Source organism: Rhodamnia argentea, chromosome 10, assembly GCF_020921035.1.
Source record: "Rhodamnia argentea isolate NSW1041297 chromosome 10, ASM2092103v1, whole genome shotgun sequence".
Taxonomy (NCBI): Eukaryota; Viridiplantae; Streptophyta; class Magnoliopsida; order Myrtales; family Myrtaceae; genus Rhodamnia; species Rhodamnia argentea.
The window spans coordinates 18802438-18829019 of NC_063159.1; the positions used below are offsets into that span (position 1 = coordinate 18802438).

Sequence of the window (26582 nt, forward strand, 5' to 3'; positions counted from 1 at the left end):
GCCACAAAGCTTGTTGCAACTCCTGTCGAAGCTCGGCGAAGCCCGGGCGACGAATGTCAAAGAAATTTTCACAAAGCCCGGGCGAAGGTCGGAGAAGTTTCGCGAAACCCATCACCGACATCGCGACCCCAGGTGAGGGGCATCGGGGTAGATTGACCTTGAGGGATGAGATGCCGGAGTCACGCGACCTCGGGCGAGGCGATGCCGCGGATGCGCGACGCCAAATGAGGGACGCCGAGGTCGCAGATTTGCGATCAAAGAACCAGATTTGGGTCGCTCAATGCTCAATCTCGACCTCGACTCATAGCAAATCGGACAAAGACAACAGCTCCGGCTAAGATAACGGCTTGACGGCCATTGTGACCCTCGATCTCAACCCAAGTTTTGGGCGTTGGGAAGAAGATGACCTCACCTTGAATGAGAATCAGTGAGTAGGACAACGCTTGGGTGTTGGGAAGAAGATGAATGATTTTTTAGGGCAAAAGTGGAACAAATAATTATCTGTGGGGGCAATTTGGGAAAAAACATCAATAATTACCTTGAAACCAGCCTTCCGAAAATGCTCAAAGTCCAAGGCAAGTCTCCACCTGCTTTGGGCTTTCAGGTTTGACTGATGATAGCATTTTCCCAAAGTGGCCCAAAAAAAATTGCCAAACACCTAAACTTTTTCCCAAGGGACTTTAGAGGTCTAAAGTCCCTTGGAAAAGCTCTTCCCAAACGCAAGTCTCTTTATTTATTTATTTTTATGTTCTGTTTTGTTTGGTTTCCTCCCCCCCAAAAAAAAAAACAATATTGCTGATTACAGGTCGATCAAACAGAAGCAACAGAAGCAATTGCCTTCAACTCAGCAAAACTTTGTAAGCTGGTGCGAGGAAAATGTCGGTCGCTACAACTTACAAGGAGATATTTAGCCTTGGCCTACTCCAGCAAACCACGACTGATGGTGCAAGGATCATGAGAATAAGCAAATATACCGCAAATCGCACTTCTTCTGCGTAGCTCACCTACTTTTCTGCAACTGAGCTCTTCCTTCTTTTTCCCCAGCTAGCCTCTCTGCATTTAGCTGAGTGAACATCATATTAGCAATTATTAAGGCTTACGATGCTACGAAACAAAAAACCGATGCTCTCCGGTACTTCCTAGTTGCAAGTTACCACCGCCGAAATGGCGGATCCAAAAACATATCCAAGTATCTGCTGCAGCAACCGTCATATGGCCGTTGAATGTGAACCAGAGCTGATCCAATAAATAACGAAGTCTTCATCAAAACCAGCAAGTGTGCAACAATGTGAAGAATATTTCTGACCTAATCAAAATGTCTAGGACCACTATGACTGGGACAGACCTCTAAGATGAGAGTTCTAACTGGAGTCACCGGTGGTCTGTGCCTTGTTGTGAGTAGCATTACCACAGCAGACATCAACTCTTGGCAGCTTCTGCCAATGCCTTCTTGATAGGATTGTACACGCTAAATTCCCCGAAGTCCCTCCGGCCACTGGCAAAATCAGTGAGAAAATTAGAACCACTGAACAGCCATGCCCACAGACAGAGAGAGACAGAGAGAGACGGAGGGAGGGAGGGAGAAGAGAAGGGGGGGGGAGGGGAGGAGAGATGATGGCTAGATTGCAAAATCATGCCCCTGCAATGCCAAAGGGAAATAGCTGATCCTGATTTGGCTAATCATGTTTTCGACCCAGGAGACATTTCAGGACCCACGATCACATCTCGAGTCAGAGTGGTTGACAGAAGCATATTCAGTAATCATCAAATGTGTCACAAAATCATTATCAAATATTTGTATTAACAATAGTTTCAAGTGGGCGAGGCATATAAGACCACACAAAAATCAAATTGTTGATATAAAGCAGATTATCCCTTTGCAAAGATAGAACAAAATATATATAGCCTGTGCACCAGGCAGAATACCTGTGCTTTATATCCCATCCAGCAGGAAGGAAACGAGGGTTAATAGCTTCGACAAATACTTGTCTCCACCTTTGACAAAAGACACCAATGCCATCCTCCCCATATTCCTTCAGTATATGATCAACAACTTGTTTCCCATGGGGTCCATGTCCTAATAGCGATAATTTGGGGTTGTGCGTAGGCTGGGTTTCATCATTTCTCGAATCACCAAGGTCTAACCCTTCATTTTGCAGGTTTCCATTCTGTGAAGTATAGCAAATTGTGTTTTCATTGTTGTTATCATGAGCAGGAGCTTCTGGTTCCATCCCTGGATTGATTGGCTCTGTCTCCACTTGGTCTGTGATCTCTTCGTTGACATACTGCTGTTCTTCTTCAGAGAATGAAACATCAACTGTTTCAACTTTTGATCGATTAACTGTACTTGAAATCATCATTTTCTTAGTACTTCCAATCTGCCTTTTATCTGGAATAATGCCACCATTGGAATGTTTTAAAGACAGCCCTCTCTTCTTTTCAAGCCGTCTTCTCTCATGAGAACTCATTCCAACTAACAAGGCTCTTTCCAGATCTGCATTAGATATATCTCTTCCTCCATAAAACCTCATCACAATCTGCAAATTCAGATGGTCGAATTAATATCCAAAAACCTTTAAAAGGAGGTCAAAGCAGATGAAAAAAAGTGAATACCTATCTACCATACAAAGCTGCCTGGCAGAAACATCAAGAGTATACAAACTGGGTCCCCATTGACATCTTCTTATTAGGAACACACGATATGTAGTTTTTCCATGACAAAAATGAGAACAACAAGCGAATACCTATACACAACACAAAGCAGCCTGGCAGAAAGATTAAGAGTAGACAAACTAAGGGCCCCAATTAATGTCTTCTTATTCAGAATACACATTGCCCTAAAAATTTTGTGCATGTATGGAAACTGGAAGATCATAATGAAGCTTCAAATTTTATAAGATCTAACTATCCTTACTTGAAGCAGCTGAAGCTCCAGCATGACTTATTAACTCAATCTATGGAAATTAGTTTTGGTAGGTACAAAGATAACAGTGAATATAAGGAGGACAAAGCAAAACAATATGCTACTTCAATTGTGAGTCTATGACCAAAAAGAAATTTGTGAGTCCAGGCACCGGAGTAAAAGATAAAAGACGTCAAGACCTGAGTCAATTCTTCACGGCGCTTCTGTGGCATTCTTTGTCCATGGCGTATTAGAGCCATTGCAGCTGTTCGTAATTCTAGAGGAGATATACCAGCTTGTTCAAAATTTATTCCCATTGCACATGGTTCTGATGCAACATGATCATCTCTCAGGTCAACAATATTTCGAACGAAAAGTGGAATGCCAAATTCCTCTGCAATTTTCCCTTTGTACTTCTCAGCCGCAGCATGAGCAACCTCATGACAGTCCACGCAAAGCAGGACTATATCATGAGAGCGATGACTTTTCAAATGCTCAGGGAAGTGCATTCTGTAGCACGAAGGAATAATCCGGTAGCGCAAGTAATGATTACCTTCTCCGCAGCCAACACAAATATTTTTCTTCCTCTGAATGTAAAATTCATTATCTTCATCTTCTGGACGGCCTTTAGGCTCAAAAAGCAGCATAACAGCAGGAGGATCATCTTCAACAAGTTTCGCAAGGCCACGGTGAAGATACCTGTCACATGTGAATATTCATCACACCAGTTACATAAACATGGGAACTAAGAAAAGGTAACTGATTGAGAAAGCTCCGAACCATTCAAGCTTTCTACGATCGCAGTAACAAAGCAAGCGTCCATCATTTGCGTAGATCCTACAATTATGGTACACTGGAGATTTGCAAGAGAACTTTTTCACAAATAGCTCTCGAGAAGCCTTTCGAGAAACTTGTTTCAAGCTTTTAGTACCATTTTGTCTGGAGACTACCTTGTTAGTTGATCTCATAGTAAAATTAACCAGAACAGAATAATTAAAGACAGATAATGGACAAGTTCCGTCTTGACCAAGGCACTTTTGAAGAACTACCAGAGAGATTTCATTGCAGTTGTCTATCCTCTCCTGTAATAGATCGCAGAAACCATCCATGTGACTGTAAACAACAGGAGATGGCGATGGCATGGAAGAACTCAGGGAATCCGTATTAAAATCAGCCTGCCTTATGGTGTCAAATATATCTGTTGTGGTAGTTGGAACTTTGCTTGCAAGAGCAACAATAGCTTGATCTGACAATACAAATCTTAAGCTTTCATCATGCACACGGGCCTGAAAGAAGTACACAAGCTGTGGTAAGTAGAGATTGTCATAAAGTAGCAGGCAACCTACCCAAACAAAAGCAAAGAAATGAAAGGCAAACATAATAAAGGATGACACAGTATCACATGTAGAAGTTACAAATTGCCCAGTAAAGAACAGAATTTTGCCTTGCTTCTTCAACGAATCACCAGGAAGCCATATGAGCTGAAAAGGAGACATAAGAAGGCAAATTGGAAACCTTGGCCACTTTCGCTTGTTTGAAGAGGCAAGTGACTGTGGTACTCGGTTCATGAAGTTTAGTTCAGATGAAACTTAGCGATGTTCACCCAGTCTAGCCGAATGACAATAAAACAGCCGACTCAATAAGTGAACCAGTTGCACCACATGACAATGACATCAACAAGCTATGTTTGGCTCCATAGCAACCAAATCCATAGAAAAGAAAATTGGGTCTGGAATTATCCGATCACCCCTCCTATCAGCAGAAATTTATCAAGTAAAGATTATTGCAGACATACACAAGAATAAGGTCGTCAAGATCAATTTTTTTTAATCTAGGATGGGTGAGGTCGTCGTGAAATTGAACCATAAGATCCAATTGTAAAATCTTCAAATATCGAAAATAACTCCAAAATGATTATGACCGTCATACACATTAATGTTCAAGTAGAAATTATCCGATCACCCGTCCTATCAGCAGAAACATTATCAAGTAAAGATTATTGCAGACACACACAAGAATAAGGCCGTCAAGATCACTTTTTTATTTAGGATGGGTGAGGTCGTCACAAAATCAGACCATAAGATCTAATTATAAAATCTTCGAATGTCGAAAATAACTCCAAAAAGATTATGACCTTCATACACATTAATGTTCAGGGTTTAGACTAATACAACCAGGCTACTATAACTCGAAAAAAAAAAAAAAAAGTGTCATAGGTCATTTCTTTGAATAAGACAGTAAGTTCGATTGCAGATTCGCAACTATAACCATAGTCTCAAATTGCCGGATAAAAAAGGCATGGCATATCTAGTTGTAAATATATGACAATATGAATTGGCAAGAAACTCATAATATCAAGTTTTTAAATAACCTTCAATTTGTAGTAGATAATAACGAAAACAAGTCATTACAGTCTCCATTCATGATACTAATAGAGGAATGAAACTTCAAGAGACTCTGGAAACAATAACAAAAGAAATATTCCTGGCCAATTATTTTACATCAAATCCACCTGAATGATGCTTTCCCATTGTACATGAGGTTGCAGAGAAGTAATATCTTTTGAATTTTCAGATTGCTATTTGTTTATTTTTCCTTTTTAACGATATTTTCATTGTGTTGTGACTAATCTGTTCCCATTTTAACATTGATCCTCGAGGTTTATTTTATTCGTTTTGTTTTATTTTTTTATTCTTTTTGTCATATTTTCCCTATGTCAAATGGGTGGTTATCATTTTGTCATATCATGGGCTTCTTTAAAGCCAACTTATCTTGAAAGAAGCTCCTGTGAAGCTTGTGATCCAGCAATGATCTGAAATGCGTTTCCAAGTGGGTTCACGTGTCAACCTGCGATCCTAGAATGGTTTCACCGGGTTAACATTTTTGCTATGAGTTGACGGGAACCTTCACTTTAGGCTTGTAAAATTGCACGTTTTTATGAGCTGACACACGTTTTCAACTACAGCAGACAAGAAGACTGTGGCCTAACAAAGGTAAACAGACAAAATACAAAAAGGCCCTATACTTTGTATGTCAGTGCAGATAACAAAAGGGACTACTCAAGTGATCCTTAGAGATGCCTTATTCCTTGTAAGAAAACAGGCTAAGAACTGACATAGAGAAGTTAAATCAAATTACTCTGATCCTTGATCTTTTATTTTGTCCCTACCAAGGTGAGAAAGGTACGTTAAGAACAGACACAGAAGTTCGCAAGCATTCCTTGCAAAGAAACAGGCGAAGTGGTAACACTGTTCGTTATCTTGGAAGTATAACAACTAGTAAAACTATCCAGAACTTTTCATCTATAACATGCACTCCAATCAAAAGAGATAAGCTTTCATTACTGAACAGGTTGCTGTAAAACTAACACTAACCATTAACTCCCTCCAAGAGCACAGTCTTCTCACCATATCCTGAAACTGATTACAGAGCAGCATCAGCATATACGGCAAAATAAGAAGATAAAGGATGCAGATACATGGAAGACAGTGCACCTGGGCTTTGAAGTCATCTGATTCGCCTCCTTGACCATTTAAATGTCGGGAAATTATTGATGACGCGGCGGATTCTCCTGGTGCAGCTTCAATATCTTTCATGTATCGTTGGAAGCAAATCATATTCGAACGTCGACATGCCTCCAGGACAAAATGCAATTCATCATCGAAACAAGATTCTGGTGCAATTTTTTCAGAAAGTTCCATAAAACAAAAAATACAGATAAGAGGTTTCAAACAGATATGTTCACTCAATTCAAAACGAACATTCAAATCCTCATGCAGACAACTATATGCTACAATTAAATGTTCATGCTGCCTATGTGGCTATCCTAATGAACTTATGTTCAAAGACATACTCTGACGAATCATGATGTACTTCCTTATTTTGCCAGAATTTCTCCCTAAGAAAGGAAGCAAGAAATAAGTGAACTATTTTGGGCAAAATAAATGCAATTAAAGATCATACCATTCTCCTTTTGTTTTAGCTCTCCAACCAAACAGCGGGCAACGTATAGCAGATAGCATGCATCTGTCCTGGCGTATTGCACCATATCTTGTGGCAATGGACGTTGTCTCCAGTCTTCACGCTGCATTTTTTTTCAGAAGTGTTAAGGACAGACATGTCGCTTAAATGAAAGATAATCTGAGTGGAATCTACTGAGAAGCTCCATGCATGACTTTACAGATTATGTGTTCAACTGTGCTGATAAGAAGTTTACCTCAAGGCACCATTATTTCAGTGCCTTGACTTAGTTCTGCAGGTGATAAACTGCTTATCAGCAAAACATTTCTCTGGACTACGAGAACTGAACACTTAGATTTAATTTTGGTTTTCCCTTGAGCCATTACAACAATAGATAGCAAGTAAACAGACATTGCAGTTTCCTACCACGCCTCAGAATAAAAGTAAATGAGAATTGTAGATGTTCCTATAGTAATGGAAAATGGGACGAACAGAAAGAGAAGAAATACATGTAAGATGTTCATAAAAAAGAATTCAGTTCAAACCTGCAGCAATTTATTGGTGGTTATACCACAATAAGTTTCAAGTAAGTATGCCAGTGATCTCTGTGGCTTTGACAGAATGTCGCAGGCCTGCAGTAGGATGACATGAAGATATATTTCCATCAAACTTATTTTTATCACCCAACCACTCTCTCTCTCCCCTCCTTCCTAAACAAGCCCCATTTCTTCTTAACAAAGGCAGAAAAGGAAAAAGAGAGCAAGAAAAGTTCCTATGTGTCCAGTTCTGACTAAGGCATTCAATAGACACAGGCTCACCTTTGCAGTATCGAATAGGTTGACAACGTAAATATGGAAGTCCCTTTGCAGCCAGAGAACGTCATTATCAGCTCCATGAAACACCTACATAAAGGCCGAATCAGTATTAATGTATTGCAGCTATTCACTATAAGGACACTTTGGATTGAAAAGAAGAAGAAAAATGCATAATTTACAAGAAAGTTTATGACACGCAAAACTAGAGTGTCATTTAAGTCTAGTTTTCAATTATCATTAACTTCATCAGCCAGCAAGTTAACACTCTGGGAAGGTGATCAGGTATATGCTCCCAGACATGTATGTAGATGCATGTCAATCATTTGTAGTGCACAAACACATGAATCTAGAGCTGTCATTTAAATCTAATTCATTAACTTCATCAGCCAGCAAGTTAACACTCCATGAACGTGATCCGGTATATGCTGTCAGACATGGATGTAGATGCATGTCAATCATTTGTAGTGCAAGAGCACAAACAGATACACAAGGGGCCCATTACGTGACAGTCTGATGAAAAAAAGTACCTTGCAAATACTAGTCTCACTGAAAACTGGACGAAGAATTCCCATAGCATCATGCAGCTTTATTGTGTCAATCAAATAGTCCTCGTCTTGTGTGGAGATCTATCAAATATTGGAAGGAGGAAAGGAGGCAAAAGACACAAGCATTATCAAGCTGTGCTTACCTCATATTGAATAGCACATTCTGGTGATAAATGTCTACTCACCTGCATAAGGGCGGTAAAACCTAAAAATGAACGTAAACTGTGCTGTTCCGTATCTACGGCAAAAACTCTCTCCTTAATCAATATATCAGCAAGTTCATTCAATTGTTGCTCAGTTTCCACCCAAGTATAGGTATCACGAGTCGTCGGAATCTTCTCATCAGGATAAAATGTGAATTCTAGCTGAGGACAATCCAACAGAGCCGTAATCTCCGCCTCATATGGATGTGAGTATGAAGAATCCCCTGTCAAATTTTACCATATTAAGCCATGCTTCATAAATCTTTCCACATAGGTATCAGAAAAATGAGACGAAATGCTTCCAATCCAAGGACCCATACTTAGATGTTACAATCATCAGTTGACTTTCCTATCCCCGATGAAAACAAATAAACAAAAAGGCTTCATTTGTTTCACGAAAAATGAATGATTTGGAACTTTTTTCCAAAAAATGATGGCTCATATCGCTTAAACTTATTAGTCAATGAAATTTTTTTTAATGTTTTCCAAATCATTCATTTCCCGTGAAACAAATGGAGCCTAGTTAACGAATATTTCGCAAAAAATGAATGATTCAGAAAATATTGACCTAAGAACGATCGTTTGCCTCACAAAAATGAATGAACGAAAATTATTTTCATCGTTCACATATATTTTTGATACAAATGGATAATGAAGGCATTTTTCATTGGCTAATTATAAAAGATATAAAAAAGTGATCATTTTTAGAAAAATATTTTCCAAATTTTTTATTTTTCACGAAATAAACGGAGCCTAACACATAAAGCCTTTCATCGATTAAGTAGATGACATGTCAATACCTCATGTGCGATTCTCTGCTGGAGCATCCTAGCAGTCAGAAACCACATATAATGCAACAAAGACAAGCTTCTCTTCTTAATGCAGGTCAAACGTTCGATTGTCTTACGAACGTCTTCCATCCACAAAGGACCAGATACCGCACGTGAATAACGATCGGCACGAACCCAAAAAACAGTTCATAAGATCTCTCAGTAAACAAATACAACTACTTGATAACCTTAGTTTCATCATAAAAACGTGTCTGGCGAACCATTCCAATTTTTCTGGCATTACCACAGTTCGAATTTTCTGAATCATCGCTACCTAGAAACTCCAAAGCGCGGTCCCCACCCTCAACCGACCGGCGTAACAGAAAACAGAAGCAAAGAAGAAACGGTTCCAGCTCAGTTCAAGAGAACGTACCGTCTTCAAGCTTCAGATGCTTGAAAGGAGAGTAGGAATTATCCGCCAAGACTCGCCTGAAGCTGTCCTGTGGCTTCGAGTCGGCTCGCAAGTAACATGCGCAGCGACGGCTCCTCTGCTTCCTCCGTCTTCGGTAATGCAGGGAGAAGAACACCGAGAGCGCCGCAACGGAAGCGAAGGCAATCGCCATTTTCAATTTCCGATTGCTTTCCATCTTCCTTACTGCTTCCCTTCGCTCTAGCTTTCTTCTTCCAAGTTCGACGTTGTTCTCTGCAGGTTCGGTCGGCCGATATGCTACATGCTGAGTTTAAAGTGGGGGAGGTCGTGGGCTTCGGCCCAGTTTAATCTGGGCCTGAATCTACAGCCAGATAGACGGCGTGTAAAGAAAAATCGAGGGCTAATGGGCCGTCGGCTGCTCGGCCCGTTCGGTGATTGGTGCGATTTCTATCGGATAGGTACTGTAATTCAATGAAATTCGAAATATACATCCTTTTATCGAGCTAGGTATTGCAATGTTCTGTCTCTAAACTAAATTTATGCGTCCATAACTAGTTATATTCTTAAATTACTCCTACAAAAGTGGAAAAATGGACAAAATCACAAAAATATCGTTGCGTTTCGGACATGGTTCGCCCCCGCTTCATGCTAAGCGCACTTGAAGCTCGACTGATGGGGGAAAAGAAATTGGGTTTCATATTGATTTCAAATATCACGAAGAAAGGTGATACCGGTGATTGGTGTTTCTTTTGCATTTTTCACTCTTTGTCATGCCGACGAGACAATCCACCCAAAGTAGAAAAGTTCGGGATCAAGAAAATACTGTGTCTGGGATCAAGCAAACAAGGGCGATCCATAAAGTGGAATTGTCCCCGGTAACCTAGGAAATTGAACCTATGACGACTACATGATTTACGAGTGTACGTGTTGCCAATTAGCCAACCTCGCAAGCTTTCCCATTTTTCATTGCCAGAGTAGGAATTCAAATGGATAATTGATTTTTTTTTAATTTCTTTTTAGAACATTACGCACTAAGATTTCGTTTATTTTGCGAAAAACATGAAGACAATTTTAATTTATTCAACAGTACTTAATGACTCAACGATGCGGTGTAGAGTCTAAGTCGGTAACATGACTTTGTCCATCCGGGGATCTCTAAGTAAATGGTTAATCCAACAACAAAAAACCCATACCAATACATCCATGTTACATTTACTCCCTCCAGACTAATTTTGTATCGGAATAATTTTCAAACCGGTGCACCCATATCACATTTTATCCTAAATCATGGCACCTCGTGCCATATTTACCCAAAAAGATATTTAGAATTTATCATAAGACGTGAGGATATCAATTTGGAGGCAAAGGTCGTGGCCACCACGGCCGACGGGCGACGCTCCTCCTCCTCTCCTGCCCTGCCCCGAGCCCGTACATAACATAATTCACATTAGAAAGATTAAAAAAAAAAAAATTAGAGGAAGGAGGAGGGAGGAGGAAGTTGTTTAATAAGTGGAGGTGTTGTGGGTCCCACACCTGGCCCCTTGCTAAGGTCCATCTGATCAGCCTCTTTGCCTTTCAGCCACATGATGGTGTCCCAAGCACTCAGGAGTCCCAAATCTTGACATGGTTCTTCTTCTTCCCCATCCTCCTTCTCCTTTATTTATTTATTTATTTATTTCTTCTTCTTCTTCTTTCTTTTTAAAAAAAAAAAAAAAAGGCTTTTTGGTGTTTGGTTGGGTGAATGAAGTAGAAACGCAATCCCCCGTAGGCCCCACGTCATGTGAGAGGAGAAACCCTTTGATAAAAAGTGGGGGAAACCCCCAAAACCTACAAATCATGCTCACATCATGACCCCGCAGCAGCATCGACCCCCGGCAACGAAAAGCAGGGACCAAGAACGGTGGATGTCTGAAAAATCGCAGTACTATAGAACTAAAGAAACGTTCTTTCCTCTCTCTCTCTCTCTCTCTCTCTCTCTCTCTCTCTCTCTCTCTCTCTTTTCTTCTTTCTTTATAACGTGTAAGGAACAAAAGGAGGCGGTCGATGGAGAAGTTATCGCATGAATTCGATAATCCATGCATATCGGCATGGCTACAGCCGTTTATGTGGATCCTAATTGCGATGCTCGCGTACGGGGATGGCTATAATGGTATTGGTGCAGTAGATTGAGTCTGTTTGACGTAATACTTGTTTTCCCAATTAAAATGGGTATGCAGCTAGGGATGATTGGCTTTAAGATGGGTAGATTCCAGGTGTGGAACTTCGAACCTTTCTTGGCAGGATTGATTCCCGGTTCTTGGAACCGGTGATAAACTCTTTTGACTCTGCAATCGGCCCGGAGCCAAACTAGGCGGTTTTAGGGTCAATCCGGGAACCAACCGGGGCTTTTTTTTTTGTTTCGCTTTATCATATATGTAATATGAAGATGTCATAATTAGTACAATTTTTCTGCTTGGGGATGATATGCCGAACATATTCAATTTTAGCTAATATTTCCTATTTTAGAAAAAAAAGAGCAAGAGAACTTGTTTGAGATTATGGACAAACTAACACGGCTTCAAATTACGAGGTAGAATCGATCGGCTCGGAATATAGAATAGGCAAACCGAACCGAACCGGCCAATGCGGTTTCTCAGTTTTCTGAATCGGGAAGCGACCGAGTAAGCCCCATTCGGGGCCCCGATTCCCTATTCGAACATGGCCGATTGCTCGCCCTCACACGCAGTCACAAAATCATGGACAGACGCTTGGGTAAAAGCAACGCATTTGGCGGGGCTACGGCCCAAAGGACGAAAACGCCCTCCAGCTTCTCCTTCCCGCAACAAGGGAAGGCAATATTTGTCCTCACCTAATTTGATTTCTCCCACGTGATTCTTGAATTGCCTGAAAAGGAAGGAGCACCCGCAGCTGCAACCGCACAAGTGAGAGGCCACGAGGGAGCGGTGTGCGGTGGCAGCTTTGGGGCCCGCTTGCTTCAGCAGACGACAAGCTCTTGTGCAAGTAAAGCGTCCGGGGACGACTTTTGCAAGCAACGCATCTCTCGACCAGAATTTCCAATTCACCCCGCACCACACTCAACTTGGATTGCATCGCATTGCATCCATCCCATCGCGCATCACTTCCCTAAGATTAAGTGGCGACCGATGGCATCCATCGGATCAGCTCCGAAGAAATTTCGAAACCCGGTCCTCATATTTTTTTTTCCGTTCCCGTGCCGATCTGCGTCCTCGCTTTTTCAAAATCTACAATTTGCACCTTCAATGTCCTCCCCTAGAGTTCAAGTTGCGTTCGCCGCAATCGCGAAACTTACTCAAGTGCCATTTTTATGGACGATGCCCTTATGTCGCTTGTGGCAATGGAGGCCCCGTTAAAATTAGAATAATCCCCCGGGGAAAAAAATGTTGTCCACCACTTAATACACTTATATCCTGCGTTTCTTTTATTTGGCCAAAGCTTTTGGTCACTTTTTGTTACATAAACCAGTTAGTTGGCAAAGTATATCCGGCCCAAGATTGTTTTCTCCGCCATATTAGAATGTTAAAATTAAGGGCGCAGTTGTTTCGGGAAAAAATTAATGATAAAGGAAGGAAAAGAAAACATTTCCCAGGAAAAAAAAATGGTCTCCCCTCTTCAAGGTTAAGGAATTTATTTCCGTTTAGCCTTAAGCATGCATGTTTTCTTTGACAGTGAATGACTTTTCATTGACCGATCATTTTTAACAAATCGAACGAGTGTCAGTCTAGAAAATTAATTCGCTGAAAATTATCTCGCTCAAACAAGAACACCCTAAGCAAAAAAAAATCTTCCTAAAATCAGATCTTGCTGATCAGCATCCAACCTTAAAATTCCCAATATTCAATTTTTTGTTCCTAGCGTTCGGTTTATGTGCCCATGTCAAATACCGGTTTCCTTCTTCCAAAGTCTTGATTACATCCGATCCGTCCAAACCGACCCGTCTGAGCGTGATTTTCCAGGCCGACCTTGATCTGGAATTTTTCAATTATTTTTCCTTTAAAAAAAAATTTAATCAGTTGTATCGTATAACCATGCTCAATAACTATCCTAAACTCAAAAATCAATTGGACGTTAATCCAAGGCGCGTGTTCCCGACGACCATTATCCTTAATACTAATCCCAGTACTTCGGCTCGAATGACGATGTTGCCCTCCTCCGGATACTGTACGGTATGTGCCCTGGGGCTGCAGAAACATCAAAGGAAGGAAAGAAACGGGGGATGAACTGCGGTTTGGGCCAGCTCGTGATGTGGGCCCTGTGGGGATGCCCATTTGGGGGACAGTGTCCACGTGATTAATGGACAGGCTTGGGTCTACAGAGGAGTTCAGCCAATGGGAACGCGCCACGTCTCAAGCTGTTGGATCTGATCACGTGCCGCCCCGCATTTTTTTTTTTTACTTGTTTCTGGAATTCGAGAGCCTATAGCATCTTTGCTTAATGCTACTAAACATGGATTAACTAAATAGTGTTCAGCGGGGGAAGAGCCAGGAATTGCTACAAAAAATTTTAGTTCGACAATGAGGAACTCTTCTCGAAATTTGGAAGTTGTTTTCTTGCAAAAAAAAAAAAAAATCTAAGGAATTCTGTTCGAAAATATTCGAAAACAATTTTGATGATAACAAAACTTATTTGAGTGTTTAATGAATTCGATTGGTTGCGCAGCTGTGTTATATTAGAGTGTGTTTGTTCAAATGAGATAAATTTTTTTGAATTAGTTTTTCCAAACTTTCACACGTTTGATTTGTGGGAAATGACTAATTAACGAAGAACTATTTACGATCAAATAAAATGTCCGTACTTAAATGTTGAAAATGAATTTCCTAGCTTGAAAAGGGGAAAATAGTTTTTGCTGAAGCCATTTTCCTCGAAAGTGATTTTCATGGAAGGCATTTTCTTCTCTAATGAAAATTTTCTCAAAACAAACGTACCCTTTAATGTGGATATTGTTTTGGTGGAAAATTCGTGGACAATCAAGATCTGCACCCATAGAAGGAGAAAAGTGTTAATTAGCGGGAAAAATAGAAGCAAGCCATAGAAGCAACGAAACGATGACCACGTCAACCCAAAATTTTCGTTTGTAGATTTCGTGACTATCGGATTAACAAATCAGAAGACCTAATTCATATCTATCAAATATGGGCATCCCGGTATATTGCAGCAGGACATTACAGAACTAATTCCATATGGGGATTGATGAGGGCCTCTATGGTAACACTCCCTGGAAAGTGTTTCCGAAACACTTTTGGAACAGAAACGCGTATGATAAAAAAATGTTCCAAAACTGTTCCGGAGAACACTTTTGAGAAAAAGAACACTTTTAAAGCAAAATTAAGGAACAAAAAAAACTTGTTTTTTATTCTTCGGAACACTTTTTGGAAACAATTCGAGGGCGAGCTTGTGCAAGTCACCACAGCCCACTATCATCGGCGAAGAGTTGACACGGCTGCCGCCACCCGTCATAGGTCGCCGGCCGCTTGTCGGAGGTCGCCGGCCGCGGCCGCCGGTCGCCGGACGCCCATCGCCGGTCGCCGCAGGTCGCCCCCTCCGCCACTCGCCGCCCGTTGCCACCACCGCCGGTCGCAGGTGCCGCTGGCTACCGGTGTCCGTTGCCCCCGGCCATCATTGCCGGCCGCCGCCGATCGCCGGCCTCCGCCCTTGCCGGCCACCGGTTGCAAATCCTTCCTTTTGATGAAAAAAGTGTTTTTTTTTTTTTTGTATTTTCCAAACGCGTTTCTATTCTTGAAAATCGTAGCCGGGAACAGAAACATAAAAAAATGTTTCTGTTCTAAATATGTTTCCAAGAGCGTAAACGTTACCATACAGACCTCGAGTTGCGTAGGACACGGTTAGTGGACAAGTACTTGAAATTGAGAAGGTGAATCATCTCTAGAGTGTTCTTCAGTCCGTGTTGAGAAAAAGTAACAAAAAAAATCATAAACTTATTGAATAGTTATCAACTTACTAGTAAACCCTTTTTATTGGATCGGTTCGGTCCTAAATTTTTGTGCATTGATACCAATTGAGTCCATTCGGCCAATTTTTGAAATAGAATTGCCGACATGAATGTCGATTGTCCTAAGTGACATGACCAATGCTGACATGGATATTTTTAATAATATTTTAAATATTTTGTTGGTTCTTTTTCTTTTTTGTGCTTTACTTCTTCTTCTTTTCGTTGGGGACCAACAAGGGCCATCGGTCGACCCTCACCGGCTCTAAGCGAGGGCTGCAACACCCTCGCTTAGCCCTAGGTTGGACCTAGTGAGGCCGCGATGCCCGGATAAGGGGCAACGGTGTTTTTGAAGCAGGTGAGGATCGGCGACAGGCCAAGAGAAAAAAATAAAGAAAATAAAATAAAATTCATAAAATTATTAAAAATTTATTGAAAATATTCACGTCGGCCTCGACCGTATGATGTTAGACGGCCGACGTCCACGTTAGCTATTTTCGACCAAAATTGGTAAATGGATTCAATTGGTATCAATGCAAAAATATTTAGAATTAAATTGATCCAATTAAAATGTTCACGATCAAATTGGTACTAATGCAATAGGGTCAAAACTTTTTTGGTACTTTTTCCATCCATTTCTGTATTGCTACATTGGAAGTTATCGAGCCTTATTCCAAAGAGTTAATAAGGTTTGAGTTAGATCTCCCGATTCCCTCCCCATTTTCTTAAGTTGTTTTGATTATGTATATTTTTTCTTGCTTTCCTTCCATTTGAAAGCTTTTCTCTTCCGATTTAGTCTAGATCCGGAAGCTTTTTTCTCATTTTTCTAGGGAGATCACTATCCCGATCTAGTTTAGATTTGAGATTTTTTGCATGTATATTTTCGGAGTTTCGCTTTCCTTGGGTTTCGTCGGTGAAAAAATTCAGTTTCGAAGATCGGAGGAACTTTGTAAAGGTTTCGCTCTTTCAAGTGTCAAATCTATACTCATTTAATCTTTTTGCTCTCCTCGGTGATGGTGTTGGGGACGCGAAATCTAAGCGCGCACCGCTAAAAGGCAAAGCCATAGCAACAGATAGATATCTCGGTGTATGCTCATTAGTGAAGACGGATTCGGTGATCGGCTGCCGATTTGGGTATGACGAAGTCATAAATTTGCTCTTTTGGCGTGTGACCCATAATCTCGTTCTGATGATTTATCTTGTTACCTGGAACCTGTTTTAATTTGAAGTTGTTGGGGAGTTGTTTTGATTTGCAGTTGATATGCAAAATATCCCTTTTATATCCCGAGGAAATCAATGAAATTACTAAAATGTTATTTTGACCATAAAAAAAAAAAAATAAGAATGTCATACCCATTTGTTAACACACGAGAAAAGTGATTGCGCTTGATAGTGAAATTCACATCTCAGACATGACATATACATGTATTCATTTTTCAAAGATTTGAGTAGCTTTCCACGGGTAGACTTTTAGTAGATGGACAAATCATCATTAAAATATATGTTATTGGCCAATGTCTCAGCACTAATGACAAAATGAAGCCTCATTTTTCTCTATTGGTCTTCAAACTGAAGATCGGCTTGCAATCCAACCATAGCGAACTTCTTTTGCCTCTGTCTGTTGCGCGAAAAATACGAAGTTTTTGAAAAATATTTTTCGAAAAGTTATTTTCCAGAAAAATGATAATATTTTCCGGTGATTAATATGAAAAAGACACGAAAACTATTTTTCGTCGTTCGATATGAAAAATCAAATTTAATTTTCCTTCATGGGCTCTCCTTTTAGTAATATTTTGTTTTTCTGTTTCATCTTTTCATTTTTTTTTATTTTTCTTAAAAAATTTGAATTTTTAATCATTTATCTTTTTCTTTTTTTATCTCGGTCGATCGCCGGCAGCAGGCGAGCGCGGGGCTTGGATCCAGTTAAGAGTAATTGTCATCCCATAACAGAATTTTGCACAAATCTCAAAAGCTTTTGGTCCTCCAGGAAAATCAACCAAATTGATTTCATTAGAATTCTCCTCGTTAGCCTTCAGCACTAATTTTTGCGTGCGATAGCTCTTGGACAAGAAAGGGAACTGCGAATGCGTTCGAACAAAATGGACCAGAGCAGCTAGAAAAGGGATACACCTGATTTGTGCATGACAATGGTCACGAGACAAATTTGAAAATAAAATCAGATGAGCTTCAAAAGTATGTAAAATAATTTATGCCCCAAATTGCTATGCCACGTCATGCCATCGTCCTGTTACAGCAGGAGTCAGAAAATGACATGGCGAGGCTGGAGCTTGCTAGCCATGGGCGAGCTCGAGCTCGCTTGGATCTAGCGAGCTCATGGCTTGTCGGCATCACCGGGACTGGCGGAGCCTCGAGCTCGCATGCCCACGTCATGGCCAATCACTGGGTAGCTGGTTGTCGCCAAGGTCTGTGATCGGCAGAGAAAGGACGAAGGAGTGGTGGGCGAATGAAGCAGGAAGAAGAAGAAAAGAAAAAATGAAAAGAAAAAGAAAAAAAAGAGGAAAAGATAAAAATTTAAAAAAGATAAAAACAGAAAAATTAAAAGTTTTAAAATTTTAAAAATATATAAAAAGAAAAAGAAAGTAAAAAAAAAATAATCATAAAGAAAGGAGGTGTGAAACAGAGGAGGAATAAAAGATAAGAAAAATGTTTTCTTATTTTCAAAAGAAGAAAATATTTTCCTACATTTTCCTTAGTGTTGATTGTAAGTGATGTGAATCCATCTATCCGAAGGGGTGGATCGAAGCGATTGCAGCTAGCGAAGAATTGATCTGAAACGAAGCACTTCGTCTATGGGCATTGTAGATCTCAACACTACAGAGCGAGTGACATCCACTGCACTAGATTTGCCTACTTTCATACACTTCAGAGTTTTTGCGTGGCTGAAGACGGCATTGAACGGTGATATGTACTTTGAAGGGTTTTTTTTTTTCTTTTTCATGGGTGAAAAATATTTTCTTAGATTAGTTTATTTTCCTCGAACAGAACTTCGAAAACTTCGAAAAATGTTTTTCAGGAAATCGCGAAACATACGGAGCCTAAGAGCTCTTTGGTCTATTTCTGTTGACAGAAGAAGATCCCGGACTTGGTCTCTTTCTAATCCCATAACGTCTTTGTGGTAAAAAAAACCTCCTTCCGCTTCAATCTTCTTGACAAGTTCTTTCTTATTCTGTCGATTTCCTCCGCATCGTCTTCTCTAATCTATTCAGACCTTAACCTTATCTTTGGCCCTCTTATGGAACCATCCACATCCCTACTAGAGGCTATTACCGTTGCTAGCGATTTACAAACTACACAAGCGTGGAATTTCGAAAGCATCCTGGCATTTTATATGGCTGACCACCTTTAAACCCTTTGGCCAGATGACACACCCCACTGTGTGCTTAGGAAGCTAATAATTGCGAATCACACTCTTGAGCGTTGACCGTAGACCTTCTCGACAGTTGACTCCACATCATTTGTTTTTTCTCTTTTAGTTTTTTCTCATTTGGCGATTATTTTTCTTTTCCTTTTTCGGTCTACAATTTTATAACCAGTAGTTTCTCTTTCGGGTACGTTGCACATGCGCAAAGCCTCCATGTCAACCTCTTTGGGGTGCTGCTTAAGTACAGAATGCATGTTCCGGCAGAAAACATCCTTAATTTAGATCAATGTCATGTGATCATGAAGAGAGGTAAACGTTAGGGCTAATCCCCTCCCTTGCCACATGAGGCTCATGTGCGCTAATCTAAGGACATGCTCTGCCAGCATTAAAGATCCCATAAAAAGATCAACTGTAGGTTTGGTAGGGGCGATTAGAAAGAAAAATAGGGGATTTCGAATAATCACGAGCGAAAAGAAGAGAATTGATTTAGAAGAATTGAGTTGAAATGATTTAAAAATAATAAGGGATTCGAGAAATTACGAGAGAAAGAAGAGAAAGGATCCGAAAGAATTGAGGTCTAATGTTGCCTGGATCCTATTGAGGAAAAAAAAAAAGAGAGACGGAAAAAGAGACTAATCGTGGTATAAATCCGCCTTTATGTCCTTAGAAATAGACATAGAAAAGGGTATAAGTGAAAAAGAAGAAAATATTTGTTTAGCGATACACAAATTGATCCTAATTTCTCCACATTTGGACGGATTTAAAGAGATCTAAAAATGTACGTGAAGATAATTTTACCAATGCCTCATAATTTTTTTGCAATCCCTCCTAAGTCCTAACCGTTCCTCTCTGTCCTGAACAAGATTGCATTCTTGAGAACCCTTTCCCTTTCTTTCTAATCCCTCTTACCATACTATACATAAACGTGGCGTACCAAACAAAATACGACATTCGAGGAAATGTACAGCCTGATTAGTAGCCTTGCCATCTTGTGGATTAGGATCATAATTACCGGATGAACACCGTGATGATTAGAAATCGTTGTTGTCTAATGCTCTTCAATTTTTCCATAGAATTGGAAACCAATAAGATAATGATACGAAAATTGATCAAGTAGACGATAAAAAAAGAAAAGAACAGAATTATGATGAATGAATTTGAGCTTACTTTAATACGCAACATTGTATTAAAGTCTCATGCGAGAAATAATAATAATAATAATATCACAAATTTGCAGACGAAATTTCACATTTTCAAAGCACAAAAGTTAAATGCCTTCATCGCAACTACATTGCAAACATCTAAGCTGAATTCGAGCTTATCATGCTTTGAGAATGGACAACATCTCGACATGTTTTCATATATGGAATTGGTAAGGGCAAAGCCCAAAAACACATAACGGGAGGTCTAGATAGGACCGTTTGGCCATCTAGTTTAGACAAGTTCAAAAGGAAAAGAAGAAAGAGAAGAGGAAAAAAAGATGCTACATGTTTAGCATCAAAGTTCCAAAGTTGCTTCAGTTTGCAATTGTTTTCAATTTATATTGGTGTTTAATTAATGTCTTGTCATTTTCTTTTTCTTCTTCTTCTTTTTTAGCATGCCAATATCTTAAACTGATTAAAATACATATCGAAAACGTATCGATCATATCGAGTTAGATTCTACTTATGTTAGGTCGTAATCGTGTCTTTTTTACTGAATTTGTATCGCGAATTTTGTTGTGTCGAAAATTATTACTTCCGTCGAATACGACACCGTCGCGTCATTAAACATAACTTAATGAAAAATATTAGGATGGCAAGCTTCCATGAAAGAAATAAATAAGTGGGAAAGAATCTTTTCGGACAAGAGTACGAGAAACCGATGTGAGATGAAAAAAAAAAAAAATGGCCGAGGACACCGAATAAGGTTTGGTTCGACAAGGACGGTTTGGTAATTTGGCTCCATGGACAGATAGCAGTTAGTGGGTCTTCTCACTTCTGTTCAACGTCCCTTGCCTGCAAAGTAGAGACTAGAAGGAGAAGCGAGAGCGAGCGAGAGAGAGAGACAGAGAGAGAGACAGAGAGCCAGATGACAAAAAACGAATAAAACCCAAATTTAAAAAACAGAGAAGCCTCTCCGTTAAGACACATTCTCTCCCTCGCTCCTCTCTCTCTCTCTGTGAATGATACCATTCTTCTACTGATTCCGAAGCTCTTCCTGGGTCTTTCGCTTTGCATCGGTTCATCTTCATTCCATTCTTCATCTCGTGCTGCAAGTGGGTATATGTGGAGCATTGAGAAGGACTCCGGGGGCTAAAACAGGGGCAGAATTGGAGGAGGAGGAGGAAGAAGATGTCGCTGAAAATGAGAGGAGAGCAAGCTCCTAAAGGCGTTGTCTCCAAAAAATGGACTCTGTTGCTTTGCGTGGGTTGCTTCTGTGCTGGGATGCTCTTCACGAGCAGGTGATTCTTGCGTCCATGTCCCAATTCTGCTTCATCTTCAGATGCGCTCGATGGCGTTTTTTTATTTTTTATTTTTTATTTTTTTATTGTCCTCCTTTCAGTAGCTCATTTCTCGTGGCTAAGGATCACGGGTCCATTTTGCGCGATTTCTACTTGCGGGTTTTGGGCCAATTTTTGGTTTAGTTTCACCTTGGCAAGGCTTGTTTGAATGATTTTGCAAGAATTGGAAGATTCATTCTGGGCTGATTCTTGTGTTCTCCTGTTCTAATAGCGTTGAAGATGTGCAAGTTCAATGCGTTTTTTCGTGTGAGGTTCTTTGGGAATCATTTGAGGTTGCGCGATTGTAATTGGTTTCTTTGCAGTCCTTACTGTTGGACTCGGAATTTTCCAGTAGAATTCTTCTTCTCTCTTTTTTCCTTTTTTCCAGTTTTTTGTTGTTTCAATTGACTTTGTAACTTTCTCATTAATTGACAGGGTGAGGTAGATCCAAATTAGGATTCACCCCAGTAATATCTCTCTCAATCTGGATATGTATTCATGGCTTCTAATGGCTAAAGTCCGATGATTTGGACGTTCATCGTTCCACTGATTGCTTAATTTTCTCCTCAGTTTTGGCATAATTGCTATTTGCTTTTCAAGTTCATGAATACTTGTTGTTTAGATGGTGATTTAGATCTCTGGCCCACCGAGGCTTTCATCCACTTCTGAATTTGCCCCATTCCCATTTAATGAGCAGAAGGAACTCTGGCATCTGATATAACTTAATGCTCATTATCGTCTCTCTGGTAGTTGGAAGTGCAACTGTCAGTTGAAACTTTATCACCTTTTCTGATCCCGTTTCATTTTCTCTTCCATCATAGTTTGAATGGTTTGTCTTAGCCTCTTAGGTACCTCAAAATTGACGTTTGAATACTAAGTTGTGGGCAAACTAAAACTGATGGCATTAACAAAAAAGAAGGAAAAGTTCTAGGAAGACCCATTACTGGATGTTCATTGCTGAAGAGACCTAATTTGAGCAAGTAATTGTCTTGTTAATTTTTTTTTTCTCCCCTGATTCATTATGGTTTTAGAATAGTTTGCAATGTTTCAATAGAACTTGTGAATGGAAGTCATGTGACTCAGGATTTTGCAATTTTGATGACGAATGTAAATTGATCACAGGTGGACAGTACCTGAATCTAAAGGCATTGCACGGACCACTGCTATGGAAGCTGAGAAATTGAAACTGGTTTCCGAAGGTTGTAATCCCAAAATTGTGAGTATCCACAACTTGGACAGAGTCTAGTGCTCCAATTATTTATTTTTTTAATCTCTCTCATCTGGTCTTTTATCTTTTTTTGTCATTTTATTCGGATCCTGATATTCCAATATTTTCTTTAGCTGCATCAGAAGGAAGTGAAGCGAGACTCAAAGGACATTATTAGGGAAGTTTTTAGAACTCACAATGCCATACAGTAAGACTCCTATTTTTTTATTAGCTTTTTATTGGTGCTGTCAATAATTGATATTTGAGGTGATCCTAGGCCATCCTAATGTCTAATATTTTGACAATGTTCTGTTCCGTGTGTTTAGCACTTTGGACAAAACCATTTCTAATCTGGAGATGGAATTAGCAGCTGCAAGGGCTGCACATGAGTCTTTGGTCAGTGGAGCTCCTTTATCAGAAGACATAAAAATAGACGAACCTACCAATAGGAGAAAGTATCTTATGGTTATAGGAATAAATACTGCTTTTAGCAGCAGGAAAAGAAGAGATTCAGTTCGCTCTACATGGATGCCTCAAGGTTGGTACATTTCCTAGCTAGTCATTCTTGGCTAATGTTCATGACCGTGATTGTATGTTTCCTGTGACTGAATACTTCTGCAAAACATGGGATCGCAGGTGAGAAAAGGAAAAGGCTGGAAGAAGAGAAGGGCATCATTGTGCGCTTTGTTATTGGTCACAGGTTGGAAATTGTCTTCATTTAGCACTCATAATGTAGATAAGCATGCTCAGTTATGTCTACCTTTTAGTTTTTGGAGACTAGTGCAAGCTTGAAGCTTGTACATCCAGACTTGTATGGATGCTATACTTGCATCTGTAGTCGATACTAAGAAAGCAGTTGGTTTTTCCTTCTGCAATCCACGGAAGAATCTAACAAATGCAATTACTTATGCACACAGGATTAGCTATGCGTGGCACTTTTGTGTGTGTGCGTGTCCTGGCACTTTTCTTGCAAATATTATGATACAACCAGATAACATTTGAAGGAAAAGATGCTCTGTATCTAATTCTATGCATGGTTTAGCCTTCTTATGGAACCTCAGATGCTTCAAATTCAGACATCACCTGTTTGGTCTTGCCGATTATCAAGAGGTCTCTACTCTCTACACACTTACTAACATAAGTTGGATATAGTTTTCAGAGACACTGCTGCAAGCCATTATTGGATTTATAAAGTTCATGAGCTGTAAAGTACATTGCCAATGATTCCTTTGTTTTCATGCATAAAAGTGTTGCCGGTACATCATATTCACACGAGTTTATGTGAGATGTCCGCATAGGAATACTTAATACTGTAAATGGTCGGTTTCTGTCTAGGAACACTAATCTGCGTAAGTATTTGCTTTAGTGAAATGTACTATTATGGTGATATTACTGAACGAACATGCATTAAATAATTCTTAACATAACTTTTCTCCCCTCTAGTGCTACACCAGGGGGTATTCTAGACCGAGCTGTTGAAGCAGAGGACAGAAAACATGGAGACTTTTTGAGACTGGTAAATATCAATCTTCTGCTGGTTGATTACACTTGGACTTGTTCATCTAAAAATTTCATGGTTCTGATTGTGGACAAAATGCATGTTACTTAATTTCCTTTTTGTCAGGAACATGTTGAAGGATATCTCGAGTTGTCTGCCAAGACGAAGATATATTTTGCCACGGCTGTTGCTTCATGGGATGCAGATTTTTACGTCAAAGTTGATGATGACGTTCATGTGAATATCGGTAAATAATTTAGTCGTTAGCATTTGCGATTTTCAATAATTAAGCATAGGCAGAGCATCTGTTAGTCTTCATGTCAAGAAAATGAGTGTAGAGAATCCTTCACTCAAAATTATGGTTGATAGAGGAAGGAGCAGAATATTATAGTATCATAATTCTGAGCATATTATAGTTTTTTTTTTTAATCAGAAGCATATGATAGTTTGCTTCCTATATTATGCTACTGTTGAAGTCTTCTCTTTATTCTGCTATAGCAACACTCGGAGAAACTCTAGTTAGACACCGACCCAAACGAAGAGTGTATATCGGTTGCATGAAATCTGGTCCAGTACTTTCTCAAAAGTAAGTTCTCTGGTTTTTTAATTGATGTCTTTCTTGTAATTCTACTTGGAAGTGTTTTTCCCCCTTGATGACTGACACTTGAAAAATCTGCTCTCACTGTATAGAGGTGTGAGATACCACGAACCCGAGCATTGGAAATTTGGCGAGGCAGGAAACAAGTACTTTCGTCATGCTACCGGACAGTTATATGCTGTCTCAAAGGATTTAGCTACATACATATCCATAAACCAGTAAGATTTCGGTATACTTGGTAAAATTATGAGATGAACAAATTATACAGATAGGAAACTTCTGCTTTGCCTCTAGACAGTAACTGCATGTCTTAACATTCCTAATCAAATATATTTTTCACCTCAATATTTTAGGCATGTTCTGCACAAATATGCCAACGAGGATGTTTCACTGGGATCTTGGTTCATAGGACTCGACGTGGAGCATATTGACGACAGGAGATTGTGTTGCGGCACCCCACCAGGTAAAGATGAATAATTTCTACTGAAGTTATCAGTATGGGTATCTGCTTCATTCTTCTGGGATGACGACGGTTCTCACGGCACTCGCATGACGCTGAAATAGCTATCTGAGCTATACTTTGCAATCACGACTGCCATCTCCACCACAACAACTGCCATACTCTATACTATTTGCATGCATTGGAATTTAACCTCTCCAGTTATGTCGGAACGTAGTTTTTCAACTATCGTTAAAAGCTACTTGTTCCTGCAGATTGTGAATGGAAGGCCCAGGCAGGGAACATATGCGTTGCTTCATTCGACTGGAGCTGTAGCGGAATCTGCAGATCGGTCGAGAGGATCAAAGAAGTCCATCGGCGGTGCGGTGAAGGCGAAAATGCTTTGTGGAGTGCTACTTTTCGGTAGGAGGCTCGACTTGAGCGTCTTCCCAACTCAGGAAGATGTGGAGCTAGGCCTAAACACAGGTTTGCGAGTCCTTCTCTAGGGTGTTTCTTTTCTTTTCTTTTTCTGTCCGTGAGTATAGAAAGATCCTATTACACAGACAAGTAGATGGAGAAAGAGAGAGATGCCTCGCTTCGTCGATCACTTCCATTTTATTGAAGGAAGTGGCAATCGAAATGGCAGGAAAGAGAAAGCAAGAGGGTGTCGCCACCCCACTCATTCTTTGATGGCTTGAAGGCCATTTTGTAATCTACATTTCCACTGGCTCTCAAGCTCATAATAAAGATAAAAATCTTTCTGTGGTGGTTCTTGTGGCCTGTCTTCTCTCACCTAAGCGTTCTCTGTCCTCTACTCTCTCCTAAATCCTGATGCTCACTTCCTCGACGGCGAAATATGTTTTCTTACGTTTTCGTTTCGGGCAATATGTGCCTCCACCATGTGTCTCGATTTTCAAGGACTAGATAAACATGCTGCCTCATCTTGTCGCCTATTCATCCCTTGGCATGTTAGTTTTGGACACATTCCTGCCTTGTTATGTGTTTTAGCTTCATTTTGTTTTACTCTGATTCAGTCTGATACATAAACATGTGGAAAATGAACCCGAGATCTGTGAATTTATATGAATTTACCGTGAGGTAAAAAAATAAGTCACCGCAGTAGCCACAAGACGATCGCTATGGTCATCACATCGTGGGATTATAAGATGCATAGCCAAGCACACTGTATCAGGCTGCTCAAAACAACCAAGGAAGAGACCAGGGAAACTATGGTGTACCAAAATTGATTGCTTGAAAAGAAGCTGAACAGTGTGTATGTTTGCTTCAATTCTTCATGGATGTCGCTGAGTTTTTCTCCGTCAATTAATCAAGCTCCAAAGATACAGGGTAAGGGGGAAAGTCTTGATGTTGCAATAGATCTGGAAC

General features: G+C 40.1%; 2 protein-coding genes across 11 annotated transcripts; one reads left to right on the forward strand and one right to left on the reverse strand.

Moving 5' to 3' along the window:
- Positions 1–810: 810 nt before the first annotated feature.
- LOC115747617 (protein RRP6-like 3) lies at positions 811–9904 on the reverse strand. 9 transcript variants are annotated; one of them, XR_004016141.2, is made up of 13 exons: positions 9629–9904; positions 8408–8649; positions 8205–8303; positions 7681–7764; positions 7408–7494; positions 6866–6986; positions 6397–6575; positions 6277–6321; positions 3683–4188; positions 3103–3601; positions 1927–2537; positions 1346–1495; positions 811–1063 (listed from the first exon to the last, which is right to left on the reverse strand). XR_004016141.2 is itself a non-coding variant. In XM_030683840.2 (13 exons), the coding sequence occupies exons 1-13, from the start codon at positions 9840–9842 to the stop codon at positions 1420–1422; spliced, it is 2673 nt and encodes an 890-aa protein (XP_030539700.1). In that variant the 5' UTR covers positions 9843–9904; the 3' UTR covers positions 811–1419. The 9 variants fall into 9 exon arrangements, 6 of the variants coding, with proteins under 6 accessions (XP_030539700.1, XP_048127258.1, XP_048127257.1 ...); XR_004016143.2 differs by having other exon boundaries at positions 811–1236; XR_004016142.2 differs by having other exon boundaries at positions 1307–1495.
- Positions 9905–21030: 11126 nt separating this feature from the next.
- On the forward strand, positions 21031–25959 carry LOC115747640 (probable beta-1,3-galactosyltransferase 2). 2 transcript variants are annotated; one of them, XR_004016146.2, is made up of 12 exons: positions 21031–21415; positions 22577–22670; positions 22796–22869; positions 22988–23199; positions 23298–23361; positions 24105–24177; positions 24286–24406; positions 24658–24745; positions 24850–24975; positions 25111–25220; positions 25472–25682; positions 25760–25959. XR_004016146.2 is itself a non-coding variant. In XM_030683866.2 (11 exons), exons 1-11 carry the CDS (start codon positions 21306–21308, stop codon positions 25621–25623), a joined length of 1224 nt encoding a protein of 407 aa, XP_030539726.1. In that variant the 5' UTR covers positions 21032–21305; the 3' UTR covers positions 25624–25959. The 2 variants fall into 2 exon arrangements, 1 of the variants encoding a protein (XP_030539726.1); XM_030683866.2 differs by having other exon boundaries at positions 21032–21415; positions 25472–25959.
- Positions 25960–26582: the final 623 nt, after the last annotated feature.